General features: G+C 42.6%; 1 protein-coding gene across 1 annotated transcript; it reads left to right on the forward strand.

Moving 5' to 3' along the window:
* Positions 1-323: 323 nt before the first annotated feature.
* Positions 324-22,665, forward strand: LARS1 (leucyl-tRNA synthetase 1). Its single transcript, XM_034066711.1, has 32 exons — positions 324-361; positions 1,532-1,650; positions 2,220-2,307; positions 2,930-3,010; positions 3,443-3,580; positions 4,033-4,194; positions 4,870-4,982; positions 5,388-5,451; positions 5,979-6,046; positions 6,372-6,597; positions 6,990-7,077; positions 7,178-7,254; positions 7,688-7,741; positions 8,196-8,336; positions 8,980-9,057; positions 9,634-9,719; positions 9,804-9,869; positions 9,966-10,048; positions 10,677-10,815; positions 12,113-12,325; positions 12,515-12,572; positions 13,392-13,455; positions 14,068-14,251; positions 14,466-14,556; positions 15,402-15,542; positions 16,094-16,234; positions 16,327-16,437; positions 16,568-16,678; positions 18,950-19,054; positions 19,263-19,358; positions 19,990-20,122; positions 22,318-22,665. Exons 1-32 carry the CDS (start codon positions 356-358, stop codon positions 22,521-22,523), a joined length of 3,531 nt encoding a protein of 1,176 aa, XP_033922602.1. The 5' UTR covers positions 324-355; the 3' UTR covers positions 22,524-22,665.

Consider the following 22,665-nt stretch of genomic DNA (forward strand, 5'->3'; position numbering starts at 1 on the left):
CGTCTTTGCGGGTGCTCTTAAAGGGGCAGTACGTCTCTGGCGCGGGAGGACGGAGTGAGTGCGCCCCCCAGCGGTCCGGCGGGAGCTGTGCAGCGCAGGGCTGGGGCCGCCGTGTTTGTGCCAGACCCGGGGGTCCCGCAGGACCGGGCCCACGCGGCCGCCGGGCGGTCCGACCGGTCAGCTGCGGCCAGGGGTGCTCCGCTCAGCGGGCGGTTAGAAAATGCTCCCGCCCGCAACGACAGCTCTCCCTTCCCCCCCCCCCTCCCCCGCTGTCTTGGTACGACCCGGACTCCACCCCGCCTCCTTGGTACGGCCCGGCCCGCCCCGTGTCCCGTCAGGCGCGGCGCCCGGCAGCATGGCGGTGAGTGTGGGTCCGGTCCCGCTCCGGTTCCGGGACGGCGGTTCGCGGCCAGGCTTGGCTGGAGTGTCCGCCCAGGGCTGGTCTCCCTGCACTCCTGCCGGTGCAGCCGCCCCTTGTCACACGCTGTGTGCGGTACGCGGAGCGGCCGGAAGGGCGGTGGCAGCCCGGCAGACATTCGCTGTCTCCGGTGTGAGGCGGTGTTTGGGGTTTACGGACGCTTGGAGAGCCCTGGAGTTGCCCCGCAGCGCGCTGCTGGGGCTTTGGGAGACGCGGTAGTTACTGTAGTGGTGGAGTCACTCTGCGGGGTGTGACTCAGTGCTGTAGGAACCAATCTAATGATTGAGCCCCTTGGCACGGGGTAGAACCTCTCATTAAGCTATCGTGGTAGCTTTGCTTGTAAAGGTGTTTGAGGTTTGTTGTAGTGCTTTTGTTGTTAATCAGGTCTGTGTTGGCTGACACGAGCGAGGGGGGCACAGCCGCTGCCCCAGCTGACTCAGTCTTGGGGAATGAAATCCAAACTCTCAAACTCTATGCGTCCAGGTTTGTGAGTGGTACCTGCGGTGCATTGTGTGATAAATGAGTGAGGAGCAGGAGTGTTTAACAATTACGGGGGGGGGGGGGGGGGGGGGGGTTAAACACAGCATAATTTAAAATACTTCACCTGAAGAATGCTGAACTACAGTTAGAGTGGACCTGTGCGCCAGACTCTTCTCCTGGCATAGGCAGTCCCATTCCCACTCAGTGTATAGCAAGATAAAGAGACATTAGTGGAGTTGTGAAAAGTCTGGACTAAAACCAGAGCTCTGTGGGTTTTGTTGGGTTTCTTTTTTTGCTTTGCAGTTCTATCAGCTCCTGTCTTCTCATTTCAAACAGCAATGATTAAGTTTGTTAATTATGGGTAATGGGGCCAGTTTGTCAGAGTGTTCCTTGTGTTCACTACTGTGGAGCTCTGCCTGGGAGAAAGGTTGTTAACCCTTTCCTTACAGATCTTGGATCCTGTTTCCAAAGGCTGACTCTCACTAGTGATGCTCTGCTGTGAGCTTGTGCTGCAGATTAGGGAGCCCAGAGGAAGGCTTGCCTGCAGTGAAAGAGGTTCAGGAGGGGTGTGTAATGAATTGCAAGTCTGTGTGTGTTAACCGTTCAGCTGGGTTTCTCCTCTGTGTTTCACAGGAACGTAAAGGAACGGCGAAAGTCGACTTCCTGAAGAAAATTGAAAAAGAGATCCAGCAGAAGTGGGATGAAGAGCGAGTCTTTGAGATCGATGCCTCGGACAGGCAGAACCAGAAGTGGTATCGTTACTTCTGATTTCACAGGGTTTTATCTTTAACTGCATGAAATGTCTCTTCAGGGGAACTTACTTCCTTCAAAATTCATCAAAGTGGCCCCTTGTTCTGTGCTGAGGGTTGGCTGGGTTTTTCCATTCCTTTTTTCATTTGCCAGCTCTAATTAATGGGAAGTGTTGTGAAAGGAGTAAATACCTGCAGTGTGCCACTAAACAATCTGAGCTGGGGTGGTAGGAGGTTAAATAAATGACTTTAAGTCTTTGCAGTAATTAATTTACAGAAGCAGGATTAGAACTAGTTCCCTTTGGGAAGATGCTGTGTGTGTTGCAGTTTCTTTGTGATGTCAGTCCTATACAGGTTTTTCTTGCGTGTGTTTATTTTCTGTAAGATGACAAAGCTTGCTGGGATATCAGTTCTGTAAAGTCAAAGACTTGCGTTGCTGGCAGGAAGACATTATTTTAATGTCAGTGTGTGCTGATAATAGCAGAACATAGCAGTTAACTGTTTGACCCACGCATCATCTGATGGTCATTTTGAAAGCTAATTACATTTTAATGCTCTGGATTTCTTCTCAGCAAAGGGAAGTACTTTGTTACCTTTCCTTATCCCTACATGAATGGCCGTCTTCACCTGGGACACACCTTTTCTTTATCTAAATGTGAGGTAAAGATTTTCCTTTGCTAATCCAATGAATGCTACTCTAGAACAAATGATTATTTTTGTAGTTAAGCTTTGAGCTGTCAGAAGCCTTGTGAGTGACTTTATAGGGTCAGTAATGACTGATTCAGACTTTCATTTTTGCCCCTATTTTCAGTGAAAATTCTTGAAGAGAAATGCCACTCATCACTTCTTTCATTCTGGGAGACCAGACACAGGTGTTTCCTCTTGTCATTCTCTCAGATGAGCAGAAACTTCACAAGAAATCTCCTTGTCTCTTTTGTTTGTGAACACTGCACTGTAACCGGTGTGTGAACAGGTTTTAGGTCCTCAAGATAGGGTTCCACAAAATCCATTTCTTTTTTGCACCCATTCTTTCTCAGTCAAAACCAGCCCCCTGCACATCAGAAAGGCTTGGACTTGCACAGCCAGGCAGTGGCAGAGCTGGTGCAAAACTGGGTTGTACCTTCTTTTCTGTTGATCAGCTTCCTAGATGCTATTGATGTCATTCACCTATCTTTCGGTAGTTTCATGTTAAAGCAGGAGTTGCACTTCCTACTTGAGCAGGGTGCTAATGAAGCCTTGTGCTATTCCTGTGTAATCTGTTTCATTTTCCTATTTTAAATAGTTTGCAGTTGGGTACCAGAGGCTAAAGGGAAAGAGCTGTCTGTTTCCGTTTGGCCTGCACTGCACTGGAATGCCTATAAAGGTAAGATGCTTGGAGTTAGAGGGATTTTTCTAGTACTTTCCCACAGTGAAGACTACTAAGAGCATTGCATGCTGTCTGACCTGAACATTACATTTAATTTATTCAGAAATTCATCAAGGCAGTGAGATTTTGAACCTGACTTTGTAGTATGATATGTTCTTCTAGAACTCTTACCGCTTTCTAGAAAGTAAAATACTTTCAAACTAAGTTTACCTATTGTACTTTTTTATTTGGAAGAAAATGCTCCCTGTAAAGCCCTTCCTGTTGTGGCAGGAGTCTTGAAGTTGCAGAATCCCCTAGAAGCTAATGCAATGTCCAGAAAAAGTTTGAAGCATTGTAGTGAACTGCAAAATGTTATCAATAAAAGCGCTCCCTAGCTGTGGTTGAAGCAGTTGTCCCAGGAAAGTGCTGCTTCCCAATGTTTCTGCTTAGGCCTGTGCAGATAAGCTAAAGAGAGAAATGGAATTGTATGGCTGCCCACCTGAATTTCCTGATGAGGAGGAGGAAGAGGAAGAAAATTCTGCTAGAAAAGAAGAAATTGTCATCAAAGACAAAGCAAAAGGCAAAAAGGTAAACTTTAAACAAAGGCCTCCTGGGTTGGTGGCTGTGCTCTTGGACTGCAGGCTTGCATCAGGGGGTTCAGTTCACACTTGGAGAGTCCTGTGGTACATTGGGGGTTTTTACCCACAATCATCACCCAATTGCCCAGGACCTCAGTGAACTGATCGTTTCCTGCCAGTTTGTTGTGCTGCAGCCTCTCTGCAGATTGACCTGAGCATGTAGCAGCTGAAAAGAGCATAAGGGGGTTAGTGTATGTACAGTTGATACAATCTGGGAAAAAGTGTAGGTTAGAAACTCTAATCATCAGTCTCCACTGCTAGAAAAGGATGCTTAAATGCTTGTATTAATGTGTATATCTGGGTGTAGAAACCCTAACAGTAAGAGAGAAGAATGCTCTGAGCATGTAAAGCTAATGTGAGTACAGAATGGGCCCCTTTCCCTCATCACAGTTGTCATTTCAGAGTAAGGCTGCTGCCAAGGCCGGCTCTTCCAAATACCAGTGGGGAATTATGAAGTCTTTGGGGCTTTCTGATGAAGAAGTAGTCAGTTTTTCTGAAGCTGAGCATTGGCTGGATTATTTCCCTCCCCTTGCTGTCCAGGACCTGAAAAGCATGGGATTGAAGGTAACTACAAAATCTAAAACTCAGCTATGGCAGCAGCCATGCTTGTGGTGGTGTTATGTTTATGGTTGTGTGGCTTTTGCTTTGGGGAGATTTGCAGTGTGATACCAGCATGGTTCTGGATGTGTTTCTGCTGTTTATGGAATTATTCATTTAAACTTTTAGTAGTTGTTAACGAGAAGTGCTTTCTCATACAACGCTTGCACTCTGTGCAGTGACTGCAAGTGGAAGCAAGAATTGAGTAAAGGAATTGTGACTTTCCATTCTTGTTTTCATGTTAGAAATGGCTCTGTAGTTATAATTGACAGTTTAGGAAGAGTAAAGATGTGATATGAAATGTACTTGTCCTACTGACATCAGATTTTTAAGAATAAAGACAGGCAGAGATTACAAACCAGCATAGTGCTGGGATTTAGCTTGAGTGGTTGGTTAAAACTGCCACAAAATCCCTCTAATTCATGGTCAGCAGATGGGCTGTGTGCCTTTGGCATCTCAGCTGTGAAGGAGCGTGTGCAACACAGACTGCGGGGCTGGGATTTTAAGCACACACCTTGTGGGATATGTACTTGTATTATGTTTTTTTTTTTGAGAGAAACTTCTTTTATTCTTAAAATGATAGTTTTGCTATTGTGAGGTTCCTTGAAGTTCTTTACTTATGGGGATTCTTGCACATTTCAGGTGGATTGGAGGCGTTCTTTCATCACCACAGATGTTAACCCGTATTATGATGCCTTTGTACGATGGCAGTTTCTTACACTGAAGGAAAGAAATAAGATTAAGTTTGGGAAACGGTAAGCATGGGAACTACCATTCAGCTGAAAGCTTGTTGTGAATGTGGAATAGCTCAACTTCTCCAAAGGCAGAACCCCCCAACACATCTCTGGAACGTGCTCCCAGCTCCCATTAAATCAGAATACTTTAATTTCAAATGCTTTCCTGGACAGAGTGGAGAGTTTATTGTGCTGGTGAAGTGTGTGGGGTTGGGTTCCTGGTGTAGTTTTCCTGTGGGTACCACCTCAAGGCAAAATAGGGCCAATACCAAGAGCTCTTGTCAAAACTGAATGTTGGCATTTGTGCAGATCTGTGCAAGTCTGAAAATACCATTAAGTGGTCTCTTTTTCTTAAAGATTTGGGTTCCCCACCTTGGCCTACACATTATTGTATTTGCTGATAATTGAAAATATCCCTTTTCCCAGATACACAATTTATTCTCCAAAAGATGGACAGCCTTGCATGGATCATGACAGGCAAACAGGAGAGGTAATGTTTTTAATTGATATTCTTATGCATTGCTTATGATCTTAAATACTGAGTGGAAAAAATAATTGTATCTTGGAGCAAACTGTATTTTGTACATACAGAGTTGTTGATTGTCAGTACATGTGAAAATGGAGTGAACTCCTCTATCCAGGACATTTGTCTTGACTTGTGGATGGTGTTTTCCATCAAAGCCATTTTTTGCGATTATTTGACAATTAGTGCCAGAAACATCAGTACATCTTATCATTATTTGTTGAAACAAAACAAACTGGCTGTTATTAACTTGTGGTGTTGAGATAGTGGCTCTGGCAAGTAAATTTTTGGACTTTGGAATAAAGTACCACCTCTGTCTCCAGTCTGCACTTTTGAAACAGCCATTTGTATTGATGGAAATCTGATTTACTGTGATGAGAACATTGGTACCTTAAACAGCAGTTGGATTCAGTTACTGCAGAATGCGGTTTATTTTCTTTACTGCTTGAGTCAATGTCATATATTGATTGCTGCATTGTTTATGTGAACTGTAGGGTGTCGGGCCTCAAGAATACACACTAATAAAAATGAAGGTATTAGATCCTTATCCCACAAAACTAAGGTAGGTCTGGAATTTGTAATGGCAAATAGTACTGTCTTATGGCCAGAAGTGACCGTTCCATTGGACGGTCTGTTTGCCTAGTGCAGGCTTCAGTTTCACCCTCTCTGTGTCACTGTAAAAACCTGGTGAATGAAGCAGTTTTGAGCTCTTTATTCATTAGTCTGTGTGGAACTCAAAGAAAATGAGAAACCCACAAAGAACTTACTGACCCACTTTCATCCCTTAGTAAATGTTACTAAAAGCTCACATTAGCTTAAAAGCATGTTGTGTATTACCTTGAATGGTTTTGTTTTGGTGACTTATAAAATGCTTTTTCCCTCCCCAGTGGCCTAAGAGGAAAAAATATCTTTTTGGTGGCTGCTACGCTCAGACCAGAGACCATGTTTGGACAGACCAACTGCTGGGTTCGCCCAGATATGAAGTACATTGGCTTTGAAACTGTGACTGGAGATATTTTTATCTGTACCCAAAGAGCTGCCAGGAACATGTCCTACCAGGGCTTCACAAAGGATAACGGAGTCGTACCTGTGGTCAAGGAGCTGATGGGAGAAGTAAGCATCTTGCAGCTTGCTGTGCAGGCTTATCTGTTCTTGTGAAGTTTATACCTGCAAAGGTGATGGTAGAATTGTACTTACAATGAAAACACAGGATCCATTACAAAACGTTTGGGGTGTTTAGTGACTAAAAAAGCAAGCAGCAGACAGCTTCCTTGACAGCTATGCTCAGCTGCTGGGAGATTAACCTATTGCACTTCCCTGTGGAATAATGCATTACAGTTGCCTTGGCAGTCTCTCAGCAATCTGCCTCCTTGTCTAAGTAAATATATACATATTTGTTTGTAATATGTAAGGAATGTAAGCAGATTTGAAGACACCAGCCAGAAGAGCTTATTCAGGCTGAAAAAGTGCTAGTTATTGTAATGATGTTCCTTTGTCCCGCACAGGAGATACTTGGTGCTGCACTTTCGGCCCCTCTCACCACCTACAAAGTCATATATGCTCTACCCATGCTCACAATCAAGGAAGATAAAGGTAACTGTACAGCAGCATCATGCCAAAGCCTGCCTGCACTCTATGCATTCAATATGTGTTGATTAATCTTTTTATCTGTGGTATCTGTTTTTTTGTTAAGGCACTGGAGTGGTCACAAGTGTTCCCTCTGATTCTCCAGATGACTTTGCAGCCCTGAGAGATTTGAAAAAGAAGCAGGTCAGTCTGTTAACTGAGTTGCTTTTGTTTCCTTGCCGTAGTCTGAAGGGTCAGGGTTTAGATATCCAGCGGGTAAAATGGAACTCCCTTTAGTCAGAGTTTTGCTATCTCTAACTTGAAATCAAAGTAGTTAGAAATGAAGTTAAAACGAGCAGAGCTGGGACAGATATTTGCTCTCAAGACTTTGAGTTTTGAATGAGAATTGAGTAACTTCTGCTGCATGTTAAGGTAGAGAAGAGTATCAGAGAAATAAAAACAAATGCCTGTTGTGGAAATGACTTCAGAGATGAGTTTTGTCTGCTTTGTATAAAATATTACGAAAAGACCTTATGAATGGATAAAAGTCTTTAAATCTTGAACATTTTTCTTCTATCCATATTGGTTAATTTTTAAAAGTTTATTTTTGTTTTTAATTTTCTTTTACCTTCCAAAGGCTCTGAGGGTGAAGTACAACATCAGGGATGAAATGGTGCTGCCATTTGAACCGGTGAGTCCACCCAGTGTGTCCAGCTGCAGTGCGTGTGTCTGGGCACTCACTGGTTAGACCAGGAGTTGTGCCTGTTTTTTCCAGAATTTCTGCCTAAAGTCCTCCTCAGCTGAAACAATGAAGAGTTTAAAGTCCTCGTGTTTTGCTGTTGTAATGTTTGTTTCACAGGGGGGTGCAACCAAAATTTGTTGTCCATCGCTATCCTTCAGACATAAAGAAAAGTGTTAATTTTTGTAGGAATTATTATTTTGGAGATTGGTATGCATCATTATACTGATAACCTGTTGGGTGATTAAAACTTACAGCCGTAATGGCCAGATTGTTACCGTTATCTGTTCTGTACAAAGAGCTAAAGTTCCTTACTGTTACAGCAGGGTTGTGCTGAATTGGTGTAGATTTTATGGCATTGAGATAGCCTGAGCTGAATATGTGATACTGGTGTGTTAATTCTTAGGTGCCCATCATTGAGATCCCAGGCTATGGCAATCTTTGTGCTCCGTTAGTCTGTGATGAACTCAAAATCCAGAGCCAGAATGACAGAGAGAAGCTTGCTGAGGCCAAGGAGAGAGTGTACCTGAAGGGATTTTATGAGGGAGTAAGTAATAAAAGATTTTGATTATTTTCTTGCTGAGTTTGATTGGGCTGAAACAAAGTGGGTAAGGATGATAGTACTTACAAAAAGAAAGAGGGAGAGGTTTTCAGTTTTCCCCAGACCACTTTTCATTCAGAGTATTCAGCCATGTGCTGCAGTTGGAGTTTTATAGAACTGGAGAGAGGATGGAGAAATCTATGACTGCAGACTGAGGTCTGTGATCTAATTTCCTTGCAAGTGCCTATCTTCTGGGGAGTCGGTTGATCTTGCTACAAGTATTGATTGGGAAGCTGGTGGAAAGGGCAGTGTGTTGAGGTGATTTGTTTGGTTGTTTTCTCCCCTCCTGAATTCCCTTTTGTGCTGCCTTGCTGTGATGTATTTCTTCCTCAGCTGTTTTATTGTAAGCTGACAACAGCTTTATTTCTGACTATCTGTGTGTGATTGCCTGTGTGCATGCTGACATGGAGACAGACCCATTTTGGGTAGATTACTGTATTTAATGAAAAAAAAAACCAAACTTTAGTCCTATTTTTTGCATGTCAGAGATTGCAGTAGCTGCTACTTCTTAATGCTGATCCAAAGAGCTATTGCACCTATTTGCTGCCCATTTTTAAAAACATCAGCTCCTGTGACCCATCTTTTGCAGGTAATGTTGGTGGATGGATTCAAGGGACAGAAAGTTCAAGATGTCAAGAAGCTTATTCAGAAGACGATGGTGGATAATGTATGTGATAGAGTGCACACAGCTACTTCCAAATTACCCATTTTGTCCTTCTCACCGTAGCTGAGTCACTAAAGAAACCTCTGCTCTGGTTCTGCTGTCATTACTGGTGCTTTGGATCACTGCAGAGTTAGGAAATACTGCTGAAAGAAGGACCTTGTGTTCTTGCACTAAGTGGGATGAATAGCTTTGAGACCTCTTACACCCTGCTTCATCCTGTCACCTTGTCTAGGAGATATTTTGGTAGTCTGATTTAGTCTTTGATGTAGTTGTTAAGACACTGAAAGTGCAGGATCACTTTACCAAAGACAGTGATCTTTGTGCTGCTGTCCTCCTTTTGGTTATTCATGGAGACCTGTACAAACAGATATGAATTGATACCTCAGAGGAGCACATAGTGTTGCTCTTGTTTTACTGAAGAGAATCCTGAGGCAGAGTGCCTGTGCAGTGGCAAAAGCCATGCAATAAATGCTGCAAAGCAGATTAGAAAGGGGAGGATGCTTTTTGATAATAAGTGAAGACTTTCAAGACTTTGCCAAGCACTTCACTCTTAGCTTTTACTGCCTTTTCAACTCTTAGGATGAAGCCATGATTTATATGGAACCTGAGAAACAAGTTATGTCGAGATCTGCTGATGAATGTGTTGTGGCCCTTTGTGATCAGTGGTAAGTGAAGTAGTTACAAAGTTAGTGCCAAATTGTATCGTAGCCGTGGATTGCTTTGTTACAACAAACTTTTCTTGACTGTAGGTATTTAGATTATGGTGAAGTGAGCTGGAAGAAACAGACATCAGAGTGCTTGAAACATCTGGAGACGTAAGTTACAAAAGCAGATGGAAAGGGGAGTGCTTGTTAGCTGTAGCTGGTGGTCGTCTAAGAGGGCTGGGAGTAGTAATGGCTTATTTCTGACAGGTTTTGTGAAGAGACAAGGAGAAACTTTGAAGCTACTTTAGGCTGGCTACAAGAGCATGCATGCTCCAGGACATACGGCTTAGGTAGGCAAACTGCTCCTTTCCTCACTTCATGAGAATGTCCTCGTGAGAGTTCTCGTGAGGATGGTATTCATTGGTTCATTTGGAAGGCTTAAGTGCTATCTAGAATCCAACATGGTGTGGGTAGGTGTAGAGTAGCTATATCGAGCTTGTATCCTGACCTAGCATCCCAGAGAAGTCACTTTCCTGAAAATCCATGTGGCTGGGGGTTATTTAATTTTTGCATTATTACAGGGATTCTTTGGAGCATCTCTGTAGCTTTTTGTCTGGGCCATTGATTTGGAAGGGGCCTCAGAAGAAGGAACTAATTCAATTTCTTGGGTATTCTCCTTGAATTCTGACTACCCTTCCTCTTATGTAGCCTGTGACATGAGGAAGCTGTTCTAACTGCATCGTAACACACAGCAAATGATCAGGAGCTGAAATCTGTTTGAAGATTGTATTTTCTCTTAAATAGAATTTTCAAATGCCTAAGTTTAATTTGTTTTAAAAAGGATTTTTGAAAGCATGAGCACTTGCATCTCTATGTGTGTATATGTGTGTGCTCCACTGAAAGTCATGAACTACTTTTGTGTGCTTGTCAGCAGGGCTGGTACTGGCTGTACCTGATACTGGTTTCTGTGTCTTCTAGGTACCCGGTTACCTTGGGATGAGCAGTGGCTAATAGAATCTCTCTCCGACTCAACTATCTACATGGCCTATTACACAGTGGCTCATCTGTTACAAGGAGGTAACCTGAGGGGCCAGGGAGAATCTCCTCTAGGCATCAGGTAAGGAAAGTAAATCCTGAGGTGTTCTTGTTTAAGTGAATGTGTTTATCTCCTGAATTGTTCTTCACAAAGACTTGCCAAATAGGCTGATGCTTTGTTTTGGTGTTTAAAAGGCATCGTTTTCAAACTTAATGTGCTGTTAGTGAACTTACCACAAAACTGTGGAAGGGGAAATAAGGAAAGAGAAAGTAGAGAGGAGGAATGTCCCTGAAAGCAGAACTGTATGCAGGGTAAATTGCCTTTTTAAGACAAAGTGGTCCTTGCCAGGATTTTCTGAGTTATTGGTCTCAGTGGCTGCTGTAGTGCCTCTACTCACTGAAGCTGCTTTGCAACTGCAGAAAATTGTATGCTCACGAAGTGAGCAGGACTTTATCACTTCCTTTTTCTCACTGTATCAAAAGTTGATAACTCTCTTAGCTTGGAACCATCTTTAATCCACAACTCATATGTGGAGCCTTCAGAGTAAGAGGGGAAGGCATTTGTACCATATACTTCCTAAGACTGCTCTATGGCCTCTTGGTTGGAGTGGTTGTGAACTTTCAGTGGTAGAGATCAGAGAAATGAGGTAGTACAACTCATCTGGAGTGGAAAAAAAACAACTTCCAGTCTTGCCTTGAATTGTATGCTCTAGTTCTGTGTGTTTTCTGGAGCACTGAACAGGCTGGAACTGGAGCTTACCTCATTCGATGCTATAATGAATCTGAAAAACATTTCTCAAGTAAAGATTCTTAGAGACAGAAATAGTTCTGAAAGGCTGGGCAAAGCTTTCATTTTGGCTCAAACCTCTCTAATTACAGAGAAGCTCCCTACATCCTAGTCACATCTGGAAATGAACTTTGAAGTGAGCATCCTGAGCAGATCTGTTGGAATTAAGTATATACAATTAGGGTGTACTCGAATACAAATAGATAACATCTTCCTTGTGGTGTTAGCAAATGCTTTTTACCAAGACTTCCTCTGTGGGAGACAGTAGAAAGCGATTGCACACCACAGTAATAGAAAGTATAGAACTAGCAGAACTAGGTCACTAAAGAGGTACATGTAAGATGTTGTTCTAGACTAGTGGTATCAGTTCAGCTGATTGTTTAATGTGTACTGGAGGTGCTCTGGATCCAGAATGATTTTCCTGCCTCCATAATACAAGCCAGATCACCTGCACCTTCTTTGTGTTTGCTCTGCTTATAAAATGGAGGATGTTGTGAGAACTGATCATAGTTTTAAGCTGTCTTACACAAACTGCTGTGGGGCGGAAGAGGAACTTCTACTGATACCTCAATATGGGACTAATTCTGTGCAGGGCACATCAAATGAGCAAAGAAGTCTGGGATTACATCTTCTTCAAGGCAGCTCCATTTCCCAAAACAGAGATTCCTAAAGAGAAATTGGACAAGCTAAAGGAGGAGTTTGAATTTTGGTATCCTGTGGATCTCAGAGTTTCTGGCAAAGATCTCGTTCCAAATCATCTCTCTTACTTCCTCTATAATCATGTGGCCATGTGGTCAGATCAAAGGTGAGTTTGGAGATAATGTGAACCAGGCGTGCAGGAGAGAAAGCTGGAGAGTTTGGAGTTCTGGTATATCTGCTAATGGCTTTTTTGGACCATGCAGAATTCAGAATTAGGTTGAAAATGTATGTTTTCATATTCCAGCTTTGCTATGTATTTACTTCAACAAATGGTTTCTATCTTGTCTTTGAACAGAGAAAAATGGCCAGTAGCTGTAAGAGCAAATGGACATCTCCTGCTCAATTCTGAAAAGGTAGAGTGGGGTTTCATGTGAGAGATGGCTTTTGTGGCTGTCAAATAGGCACTTAGCCAGGCTGGAAAAATGCTTCTTGCTATTTAAGAGGAGGAAATAGTGAAAATTCCAGTTTCCTCATTGGTGCTCTCCAGTTTTGCATTCATCAGAGGTAAAGACCTGCCTTTCTTCCAGTTCTATGGGATGCTTTTCTTAAGTTAGGTCTTGTATAGCTTCACCAGTTTAGTAGTGCATTTCTGTTAAGTTTTAGGGTAATGTAGAATGTTTTGGGATTTCTTGACTAAATTTTAGCATTAAACACTGGAGTAGATGCGGTGAGAGGAAAACATTTGTGCTGGTAACTTGCTAATGTGTGAAAGTTCTGAAATTGAATTAATTTGAAATACCTGAACCTGGGAATTAGGCCTTGGAGACCGTCTAACATGAAGCAAAAAACCCCACCAGAGTACTTGGAAAAACCAGTGCAGAATGAACTGGAAAGACCAAATTTGAAGTAGTATTTAAGTTTAATTTAGGTACTTTCTAGAATAAACTTTTAATACTGGTTGTCCTGCCTCAGAACCTAACAAGGGCTGGGCCGGAACCCAAATGATGCCACCACTTACCCTGTAGCTGTGGTGTGTGTGGACCTGTTCAAGATTCAGGAGGTAGATGGACAAAGTTCAGTCTCCTTTTCTGTATTCAGATTTACCCAATTGCTTTTTCTGGGATTCATGAGCAAACACCTTCTCAGGGGTTTGCCCAAGCCTCTGTTGTGTCTGTTTTCCTTATCCAACAACAAAATGGATGTGTGAGCAAACACTCTTCTGTTTCTTGCAGATGTCTAAATCTACAGGCAACTTTCTTACCTTAACTCAAGCTATTGACAAGTTTTCTGCAGATGGTAAGTGTGTTCTGACCTGCATCTGGTTTTCAGTTATGCCAAAATGACTAAAATGAGTGTTCTGCTCTCAGAGGAGCAGTGGGTTTATTGGAGGATTGAATTGCAATAAATCCACTGCTTACCACCTGTGCTTTTTGACAAGCTGAACTCTACTGGGATTTTTGACAAGCTGAACTCCTCTAGTCAAGCACACAGTCTGTTCAGCCAAGAGCTGCTCCTGATGTTGAGACCCCTTAAAAGGTGCCTGCTTCATGCTTCCACATTCCCCGAAGAGATCAAAACACATACAGATACTGATGGTGCACTGGGAGTGTCTACATGAGTGCCCATGTTCAGTGTTCCTTCTTGCACACTCTTGGTTTTGGGGCAGTACTAGGCTCCCGGTCCTTGGTATGTGTCTGGTATCCTCCCTCAGGAGGGCAGTGTACCTCTACTGGGTAAAGTCCATCCTTTCAGACAGCTCTCTCCAGCTGGCCAGGCAGATTGAAATGAACTCTGCCTTTTATTAACTCATAATGAAAAGGCAGCTGGAATTAATTTTGAGTCCCTCCTGCATCTGTAACTACCAGCTAATTGCATACTGGCCACATTAGCTGATGCAGTTTCTTTCAGGCATGCGTTTAGCCTTGGCTGATGCTGGTGACACTGTTGAAGATGCCAACTTTGTGGAAGCCATGGCAGATGCTGGTATTCTTCGTCTCTACACATGGGTGGAGTGGGTAAAGGAGATGATTGCGAACAGAGACAGTCTGAGAAGCGGTCCTGCCAACACCTTCAATGACAGAGTCTTTGCCAGGTACTGTGCAAAAGCTAATAATACACTTTGCTTCTTTGTTTTCCATGCAATGTGCATCTCTATTCTACAAATTAATGAATTACATAGAACAAAACACTTCACAGAATAGGGTGTGGGATTGCCGTGCGCGGGTGATAGTGGTGTTTTACACAGTCTGCCATTACGTGGGGTAGACTCGGTAACGTTGGTGTTCTCACTTTCCTTCCCTCCCTAGTGAAATGAATGCTGGCATAATGAAGACAGACCAAAATTATGAGAAGATGATGTTTAAGGAAGCTCTGAAAACTGGCTTCTTTGAGTTCCAGGTAGGAAGTCTCTTGTTAGGTGTAAGAAACTAACACTTGGCTTTGTTACTTTGTGGATTTCTTTTGATCCTGGTGTCTCTGATCCTTAATTAGACAGCTGAATTGGAATCGGAATTGTGCCAAGAAACAAGAGGACTTGAATAAATCTGAAATTATAAGGGTCTGCTTGTGTCATTTTACCAAGGAGCGGGATAGACAATTGTGTATCTGCAAATAGTCCTGATTAATGAATATAAGCAAAAAGCTGCTTAAAACAAAGACACTATTAAAAAGAATGTTTCCTTTCTTTAGCTCGTTTTTAATAAGGAACTCTTCATGAGAAATCCAGATAATGCATCAACAAAGTTGTTTGGAAGCAGAGTGCTTTTTGATATACTCCATAAACCATGTCTCCAGAGTGTCTGCCGAACCACATACTGCTCTTAATGAGTTACAGAGACTCCTTTATGTGGCTCCTTTATGATACCCTTGAATATGATTAAGTTGGTTGAATTATATGTATAATGATAGATCATATTCATTGTCTTTTTCTTAATATTTATTAGTATCTCTATGCAAGCTATTTGGATGACAGTACCTGATACACAGTTGTGGATATTTTTGTCTCTTATGTCTGTGCCAATGAATACTTTAAGTACCATATTGCAGCAGAAATCCAGTGGCCACCTGACAGATTCTCACTCAGGTGCTTCAGGAAAATGCAGTTCTTGTAATAATCCATGATTGAGTTCTAAATTGTTTGCGTTCAAAAGGTTTATTAGAGCAAGGAGTTGTGTGTTTTCTTCTTGGTGTTTCTCCGTGGCAGGTGGGGTGTGCTAATGCTGGTTGCATTGGCTGTATTTCAGGCAGCAAAGGATAAATACCGTGAGCTGGCGATAGAAGGGATGCACAGAGAGCTGGTGTTTCAGTTTATTGAGGTTCAGACGCTGCTGTTGGCTCCTATTTGTCCCCACTTGTGTGAGCACATCTGGTCACTGCTGGGAAAGGTACTCACTGATGTTTGGATTTTGTCACTTGATTCAGATCTCAGCTTTTCCTGATTTTCAGTGAGGCTTTTGTCAGGCTTATGAATGTCTTTTGCATGCAAATAGAAGAAATGTGACTTAGGATGTAAAGAGCCATAATAGATCGTTGTCCATAGGACAGTGAACATATTGGGTTAGCCTGTTACTGGGATGACATATGTAACTAATATAAGTTGCTTTGATTATCTACTCACAAAGAGGTAATCTAAAGTTGATGCAGATAATGTAATATTCCTACACTTAAACATGAAACTTTGGGGATTCTTTACTGCCTTATTCTTGATGTTATGTAGGTGTATGGCAGGTGGAATTGTATGCATAGTCCTTAACATTCTTGCAAATAAATGTTTGTTGGCTGCACACTTACTCCTTTACAGCCTGATTACAGGTGGGTGTTCACTGAGGTTCCAACTGTCTAAACTGTTTCCAGTCAAGCTATAATGGGTTTGAAACCCCACCAGATACTAATGTGTTTTCATCTCTGTTCATGTTACTTCTCCCTTTCTTCGAAGCCTGATTCCATCATGGGAGCCTTGTGGCCGACAGCAGGTCCTGTTGATGAGGTATTGATTCGCTCATCCCAGTACCTGATGGAAGCAGCTCATGACCTGCGACTTCGCCTCAAGAACTACATGGCACCTGTGAAAGGAAAGGTGAAGTGTATAAGTTCATCTTTTTAAATGTGCTGCTTGGTAATTCTGTGTTGCTTCAGGAGTTTTTCCTAATTTTTTGTTTGTTTCCTTAGAAAAGTGCTAAAGAACCTTCCCAGAAGCCTTCTCACTGCACAATCTATGTGGCAAAGAACTACCCGCCCTGGCAACACACCACCTTGTCAGTTCTGCGCAAGCACTACCAGGTCATTGTCCTTCTATATGTCTTTGAGCTGCTTACCTGCTGCTCTGGGGGCTCTTTTTCTCTATCTGTAGAAAGTTTCTAAGCTACAATTTGTTACTTATCCTTTATAATGGGTATTCATTGATGTTTAGGTCAGTGGAGGTCAGCTGCCAGATAACAAAGTAATTGCCAGTGAGTTGAGCACCTTGCCAGAGCTGAAGAAGTACATGAAGAAGGTTATGCCTTTTGTTGCCATGATTAAGGTAAGTGCCAGAGGGACAGTTCTTGTATGGAAAAAGCTTTTGTGAAGGAAACTTATTGGACAAAGGCAATGATAATCTGTAACTTGGTGCATGGGTGGTGTTGTTTCCTATATTTCATTCCTGGATCTCCTACTGAATGGTCTGGCTGAGGCTTGGTAGTGTCTGTATTTTACAGGTTATAATCTGTGCTTCAAATCCATGTGAATTCCGCTGTGTTTGAAATGCATCAGTTTTCACTCTCATTTTTTTATGCTGAAATGAGAATAAGGTGTTGCTTTGGGGACATAAAAATGCTTAACACTTGAAAGCTAAGAACAAGGTTAAAGATAAGTGATTGTGCCATGCTTAAGGGAGGATAAAAGGGTCTGTTCTGAGCCCTGAGTGGGATTATGAATTTTGTGTATTATTTATTTGTCATCAAATAATAAGCAAAAACTTTAAAAATAAAAAGGGGAGGGGGTGGCCAGAATAGGGTTTAAAATCTTTTAGACTTGTCATGATCTGGAGAAATTGAGAGGGATTGATAACAGGAAAAATCCTAATGAGTGTGAAATACTTCTTTGCCTTAAGTTTTAGCTTAATTGTTAAAATTTCTGTAATAATGTGTTCTGTTGGTCTTGTATTTTATAAATGGAGGTGCTCTTTTGCCCTCTCTCTAGAGTTATTGCTGAGAAAGTTGGGGCTGTTCAGCCTGGAGAAGAGAAGGCTGCGTGGAGACCTCATAGCAGCCTTCCAGTATTTGAAGGGGGCCTACAAGGATGCTGGTGAGGGACTATTCATTAGGGACTGTAGTGATAGGACAAGGGGTAATGGGTTGAAACTTAAACAGGGGAAGTTTAGATTGGATATAAGGAAGAAATTCTTTACTGTTAGGGTGGTAAGGTACTGGAATGGGTTGCCCAGGGAAGTTGTGAATGCTCCATCCCTGGCAGTGCTCAAGGCCTGGTTGGTCGAAGTCTTGGGTGATACAGTTTAATGTGAGGTGTCCCTGCCCATGGCAGGGGGGTTAGAACAATGATCTTAAGGTCCTTTCCAACCCTAACTATTCTATGATTCTATGACTTCTTCTTGTGGTAGCTCAGAAGCCTTCAGAGGAACAGAGAGCACAAAACAGCTGCAGAGCTTCCTGTAGAAGTGTGTAAAGAGATGTAGGGATGTATTAGATCAGCTGGTACGGTTAGAAAAGGTCAGAGAAACTTTCAGTGCTACAAGTGTATTAGGTCTGAAATGTCCTGGGCTTGATGTCCTTATTCTGGTAGAAGTCAGTGATCCTGGTGGAGCTGGGAATGAGCTGCCATGCTGAGCCCTACCCCAGCATTGATCGATCCTCTCACTTCTGAAGAGCAGGGAGCAATTTCACATAAAGACATAGAAACATCTGAGCTCAGACTCCCTACATCAGTGTGTTTTTCTCTGAAAACCAATTATTCAGCAATTCCAGTGCACAAGGAACATTACTTCTTGTGCTTCCTATTTGTCAAAGAAGGGCTTAAATGGATGAGAAACTTTGTAATTTACAAAGGGGAGCAATTCAGTGTGAATGCAGGGAATCTTTCACATTAAACTGACAAGGAAACCAGGAAACCACAGCCATGCTGAGTCTGACAAAGCAGAGCTTCAAAGGAGACAGCTGGCTCAGCATGCAAAAGCAAGAAAAGGGCAGATTGAATTCCAAAGAGGAAGTTCTGTTTTAGTGTTAAAAAAAAAATCAGGTGGTTTTTCTGTTGCCTTTAATACTTTGTCTCTTGTGAGTGTTGCTGTTGGCTTTCTCAACTAATTAAGTTACTTTTATGTTAACATATAAAGTAGTTGTTATTTCCCTGCAGAGAACTTGTTTTACGACTGCTGTGAACATGTCCAGTTGTTGTAAGCTTGGCCTTTATTTCAAACTAGGTCATAAGACTGCATTTCCTGCTGTGAAATACCACTGAAATGCTGACTTACTTTGTGAATTCTCAATCTGCACATTAAGTAGGGATCATAAGTAACTGAATGTCAAACACCTTTTCAATTCTATATTAAAAATGTGTTCTAATTGCTCTTACTCCTCCCATCAATGTCACTAACTCGCTATAGAAGAAGCCCTGTTACAAGAAAATTATTGCTCCTATGTTAGCATGTTGTGCCAGCAGAGAGCTCTCGTGGTTAAAGTCCCATTCTGTTCATGATTAATGGAGATAGTTTGCCGTTTTGAAGCATCATTTTACTGCAGCATTTAGAGTTCTAATCCTTTGGTTTTTGTTTTTTTTTTCCTTTTTTCCTCTCTGACAGGAAAACCTGGAGAAGAACGGCTCCCGTGTTCTTGATCTGGAGCTGGAGTTCGATGAGCGTGCAGTGCTCATGGAGAATATTGTCTATCTGACAAATTCCCTGGAGGTTAGTACATACCTGGCATATGTATTACTTGAGTTTTATTGGTATAGGTGGAGGGCCAGCATTTCCTAAGGCTCTAAGCCTGGTTGCATTGACTTCTGGATATATGCTGCTCAAGCAGTGTTTTTTATTATCAACTAAATAGGTCTGTATCTCCTGTTCCCTCCAACTGGATTAAACTGTTTATTCGCCTTTCTCCCTTTTTTCACAGCTCGATCACATTGAAGTGAAGTTTGCTTCTGAAGCAGAAGATAAAATAAAAGAAGACTGCTGTCCTGGAAAACCATTTTCCATATTCAGAACTGAGGTAAGATCAGAAATTCACATATTGGAAGCCCGAGACTTTAATTTAAAAAAAGCCAGACAAAAGCAAACATGCCGTGTAAAAACTTGGATCAGACATGGACACTGGATTCATTTTGCTTTTCATCCAGCACCCCTTCAAAACAAGAAACATTTCCTGAAGCAATTGTATTTTGGTTTGGTTTTTTTCCTTCCTCTGTATAGAGCCCTAAATGTCTGTGACTGTACCTTAGACTGAGGTTCTTCCAGTCAGCACCCCTTAGTTATCTGATCTGAAGACTCTTAGTTTATTCATTTATAGTGGCTAAAAGACTCTCTTCAGTTGCATAAAACCTTTCAAAAGGGTTCTACAGCTCTGTTGTGGATCGTGGGCAAGTCCTGTGTAAGATCAGTGACCCTTCACAACAGTGCATTCCCTAAATATGTCCTCAAGACTTGTGCTTACTCGGTTGTGTGTTTGAAAGAATTGGGGCAGTGCTCACATTATGCCACTGGCAAGCGTGCTTCTAAATGAAGTTTTTCCACCCAGAATGCTTGCTGACAGCAGATGTTTGGTTGGTTTGGTTTTGCGTTTCCCTCGGGGCTTGGATCACGTGCACAGATCTCCTTTAATGTTTGTATTAACTTTCTTACAGCCCAGCGTGTCTGTGTTCCTGGTGAACCCTCAGCCATCAAACGGACACTTCTCTACAAAAATTGAAATCAGGCAAGGGGACAACAGGGAAACGGTGATCAGACGCCTGATGAAGATGGACAGAGGGATCAAAGGTAAGGTGGTTGCACAGCTCTATGGCTGTCACACTGGTCAGAGCAACAGAAAGCTGCTGGAGTTTGTGCTGCTGTAATAGCTGCTTAGAAAGGAGGCAGGAGTTTTGTGTTTGAAAAAGCAAAAAGATGATGTGCAAATAAACAGGCTTTGCTCTGGTCTTCCTCATTAGCCTTTGGTTCTGCCACTGATACACTCCAGCTTCAGCCAGAAGTGAACATGGATGATCTTTCTCCTTGCACTTTGATTTTCTGAGAGTGAGTCCCATAGCTGGGTAGAGGTGGCTTCTGCCACTTGGATTGTGGAGCCTGGGGCTGAAAAGAACATTTATCAGATTTCTTGTTCTGTTTATCTTCAGGTAACGGTTGTTACTTGGGCTCCTAATTTTTGTCCCACTTCGTAGTGGAAATAGTTTTCCACCATTCAGTTAAAACTGAGATAAGTGAAGAAATGCTTGTAATAGCCCCATCAATCACCACTGTTTATGCCAAACTTGAACTAGCGATTTATGTGGGAAATGCTGTAATAGTCCTTTTAAATCCTCTGAGCTAGTTCTTCCCTCTTGACTCCTGTGTTCTTTATGCACTAATACTTCATTTCAGCTGTTAAACATTGAACTCTGAAGTTGTAAGGGAGCACTCAGTCCATGGGCAGTAGTGAATTCCAGTGGGGAAGCGTTAAGACAAAAGCATTTCATCACCTGTGAACCTGACTTTGCATTAAATAAATAAAGGTGTCCAGGCATAGCTTGGGGTGCTGCTTTTGCCAGGGCATATTTACCTAGAGCCTGTCGAGCACTCTGAGGTGCAGGTGTGCTCGGCTTAGAAACCTGGATTCCATCATAGGGAAAAATCTACTCTACAGAGGTCACATTTTTGTCAAAAATCCGTGTTGCTGCCAATAATTCCCTTACCTCCTCTTGCTCCTTTGCTTTCTGGTTTTCTGTCTAATAAAGCCCTGTGTAAATATCTGGGGTGATGTGCACTGACAAGACAGAAGAGGAAGGATTCTGTGCTCATCTTTGTCACTGCCTTGTGTGGCACTTTCCTGTGTTTTACCTTGTTGCAGATAGGACAGAAGCTGCCTCTTGGCAGTGCTGCTGTGGTCAGATAAATGTTTGCGGTGCCTTGACAGGCTAAAGGTAGGTCAGTCCTTGCAGGGAGCAGTATTTCAGGGTGTGTGCTCTTCCTTGATTGTGTTTGGGAGTACGCTGTGTTTCTTCTAGCCTACTTGTTGGTAATTTTACTGTTCCTCACTTACCCATCTGCTTGGAAAGATACTTCAGGAAAACACAGGCTAGTATGAGAACATTTCTTGTTGGATGTTCTTGAAACAAGCAGCAAGTTCCTGGCCAGTGTAATTGAGTGAAAGCAGCTTTCTTGAAGGAACAGCAGCTGTGGTTGTATTGAAGAACACAGGAGCTAAGAATCGAACACATCTGAAGCAGTGAGATGGGTATAAAAGGAAAACTGGACTTCATCCAAGATCTGGTGACAGCAGAGTAATCTTTTCTTTCTGAATCTTTAAACAGCTTGTGTTTATATTAATGTTTATCTGTAGAACAAAGACGGCTACCTACCAGTGCTGATGCATGCAGAGGAACAGGGGAAGGGCACTGTGTACACGGTAGAGTTGTATGTGTTTATCTACTGGTAGTGTGCTAGGTGGGTACTTCGAGATGATAAAAACAGGTGATGTCAAGCAGTGACTTTCTCACTCTTTTCCAGAAGGTGTCACTGTTCTGTTGGTGACCAGGGCAGAAGGTTGTACTTGGCTTGGCTGCAAGATCACAGGCTTTCTGAGCTTTATTCTAGGTCTGCTTAGTTCGTGTGTGAATAGGGAATTGTACTTAAAACAACACTTACCTGCCTCTTTCTCCTGCTCTCTGAAAGTCATTGCTCAGAAAATGATACCATAATTGCTCAGTTACTCATGTCTGTCCAAGCAGCAGATAAAGCAAATCTAGTGCTTAGAATGTGGTACTGGGAGCTGATATTTCTGTGTGGTTTATCCCTATTTCTTGGTAACATGCAGCATAACCACTGAGTGGCATCTTTGTAATGGGTGTAAATCTAAGCATGAATGTTATTCCCAAGAGAGTGTATTTCCTTGGAGCAGATGTAGAAGTATCAGTTCAGTTGACACTGCAGCCTTTGTGCAGATCCTGAAGCCTAACCAGCCTCTCTCTTCACTGCAGATCTCTCTAAAGTGAAGCTGATGAGGTTTGATGATCCTGTGCTTGGCCCCCGGCGCGTTCCAGTCCTTGGCAAGGAGGAAGCAGAGAAAACACCTATTCTGGAGCAGGCAATCTTCCACATCGACCTGGACGAGCACCGCGTTCGCCTCTCTGAGAATGGCCTCATGAAGGACATTGGGGACACCATTGTTTACCTTGTCCACTGAACTGGCACATCCTGGGGTGACTCTGAGCATCTGTAATGAGCAGAGATAGGGATTTGTTCTATGGAAAACAAAGCCTCCCTCTCCATGCAGGCTCACCCCATCTCTTTTAAACATGGATAAAATAAAACTCTTTTCTTCTGGC

Source organism: Melopsittacus undulatus, chromosome 10 (genome assembly GCF_012275295.1).
Source record: "Melopsittacus undulatus isolate bMelUnd1 chromosome 10, bMelUnd1.mat.Z, whole genome shotgun sequence".
Lineage (NCBI taxonomy): Eukaryota > Metazoa > Chordata > Aves > Psittaciformes > Psittaculidae > Melopsittacus > Melopsittacus undulatus.

Bases quoted from the DNA above. Each gene is read 5' to 3' on its own strand.
- LARS1 (XM_034066711.1), top strand. The intron at 6,598-6,989 runs GTAAGCATCTTG...TGTCCCGCACAG, and splicing joins TCAAGGAGCTGATGGGAGAA to GAGATACTTGGTGCTGCACT. The intron at 14,252-14,465 runs GTACTGTGCAAA...TTCCCTCCCTAG, and splicing joins AATGACAGAGTCTTTGCCAG to TGAAATGAATGCTGGCATAA.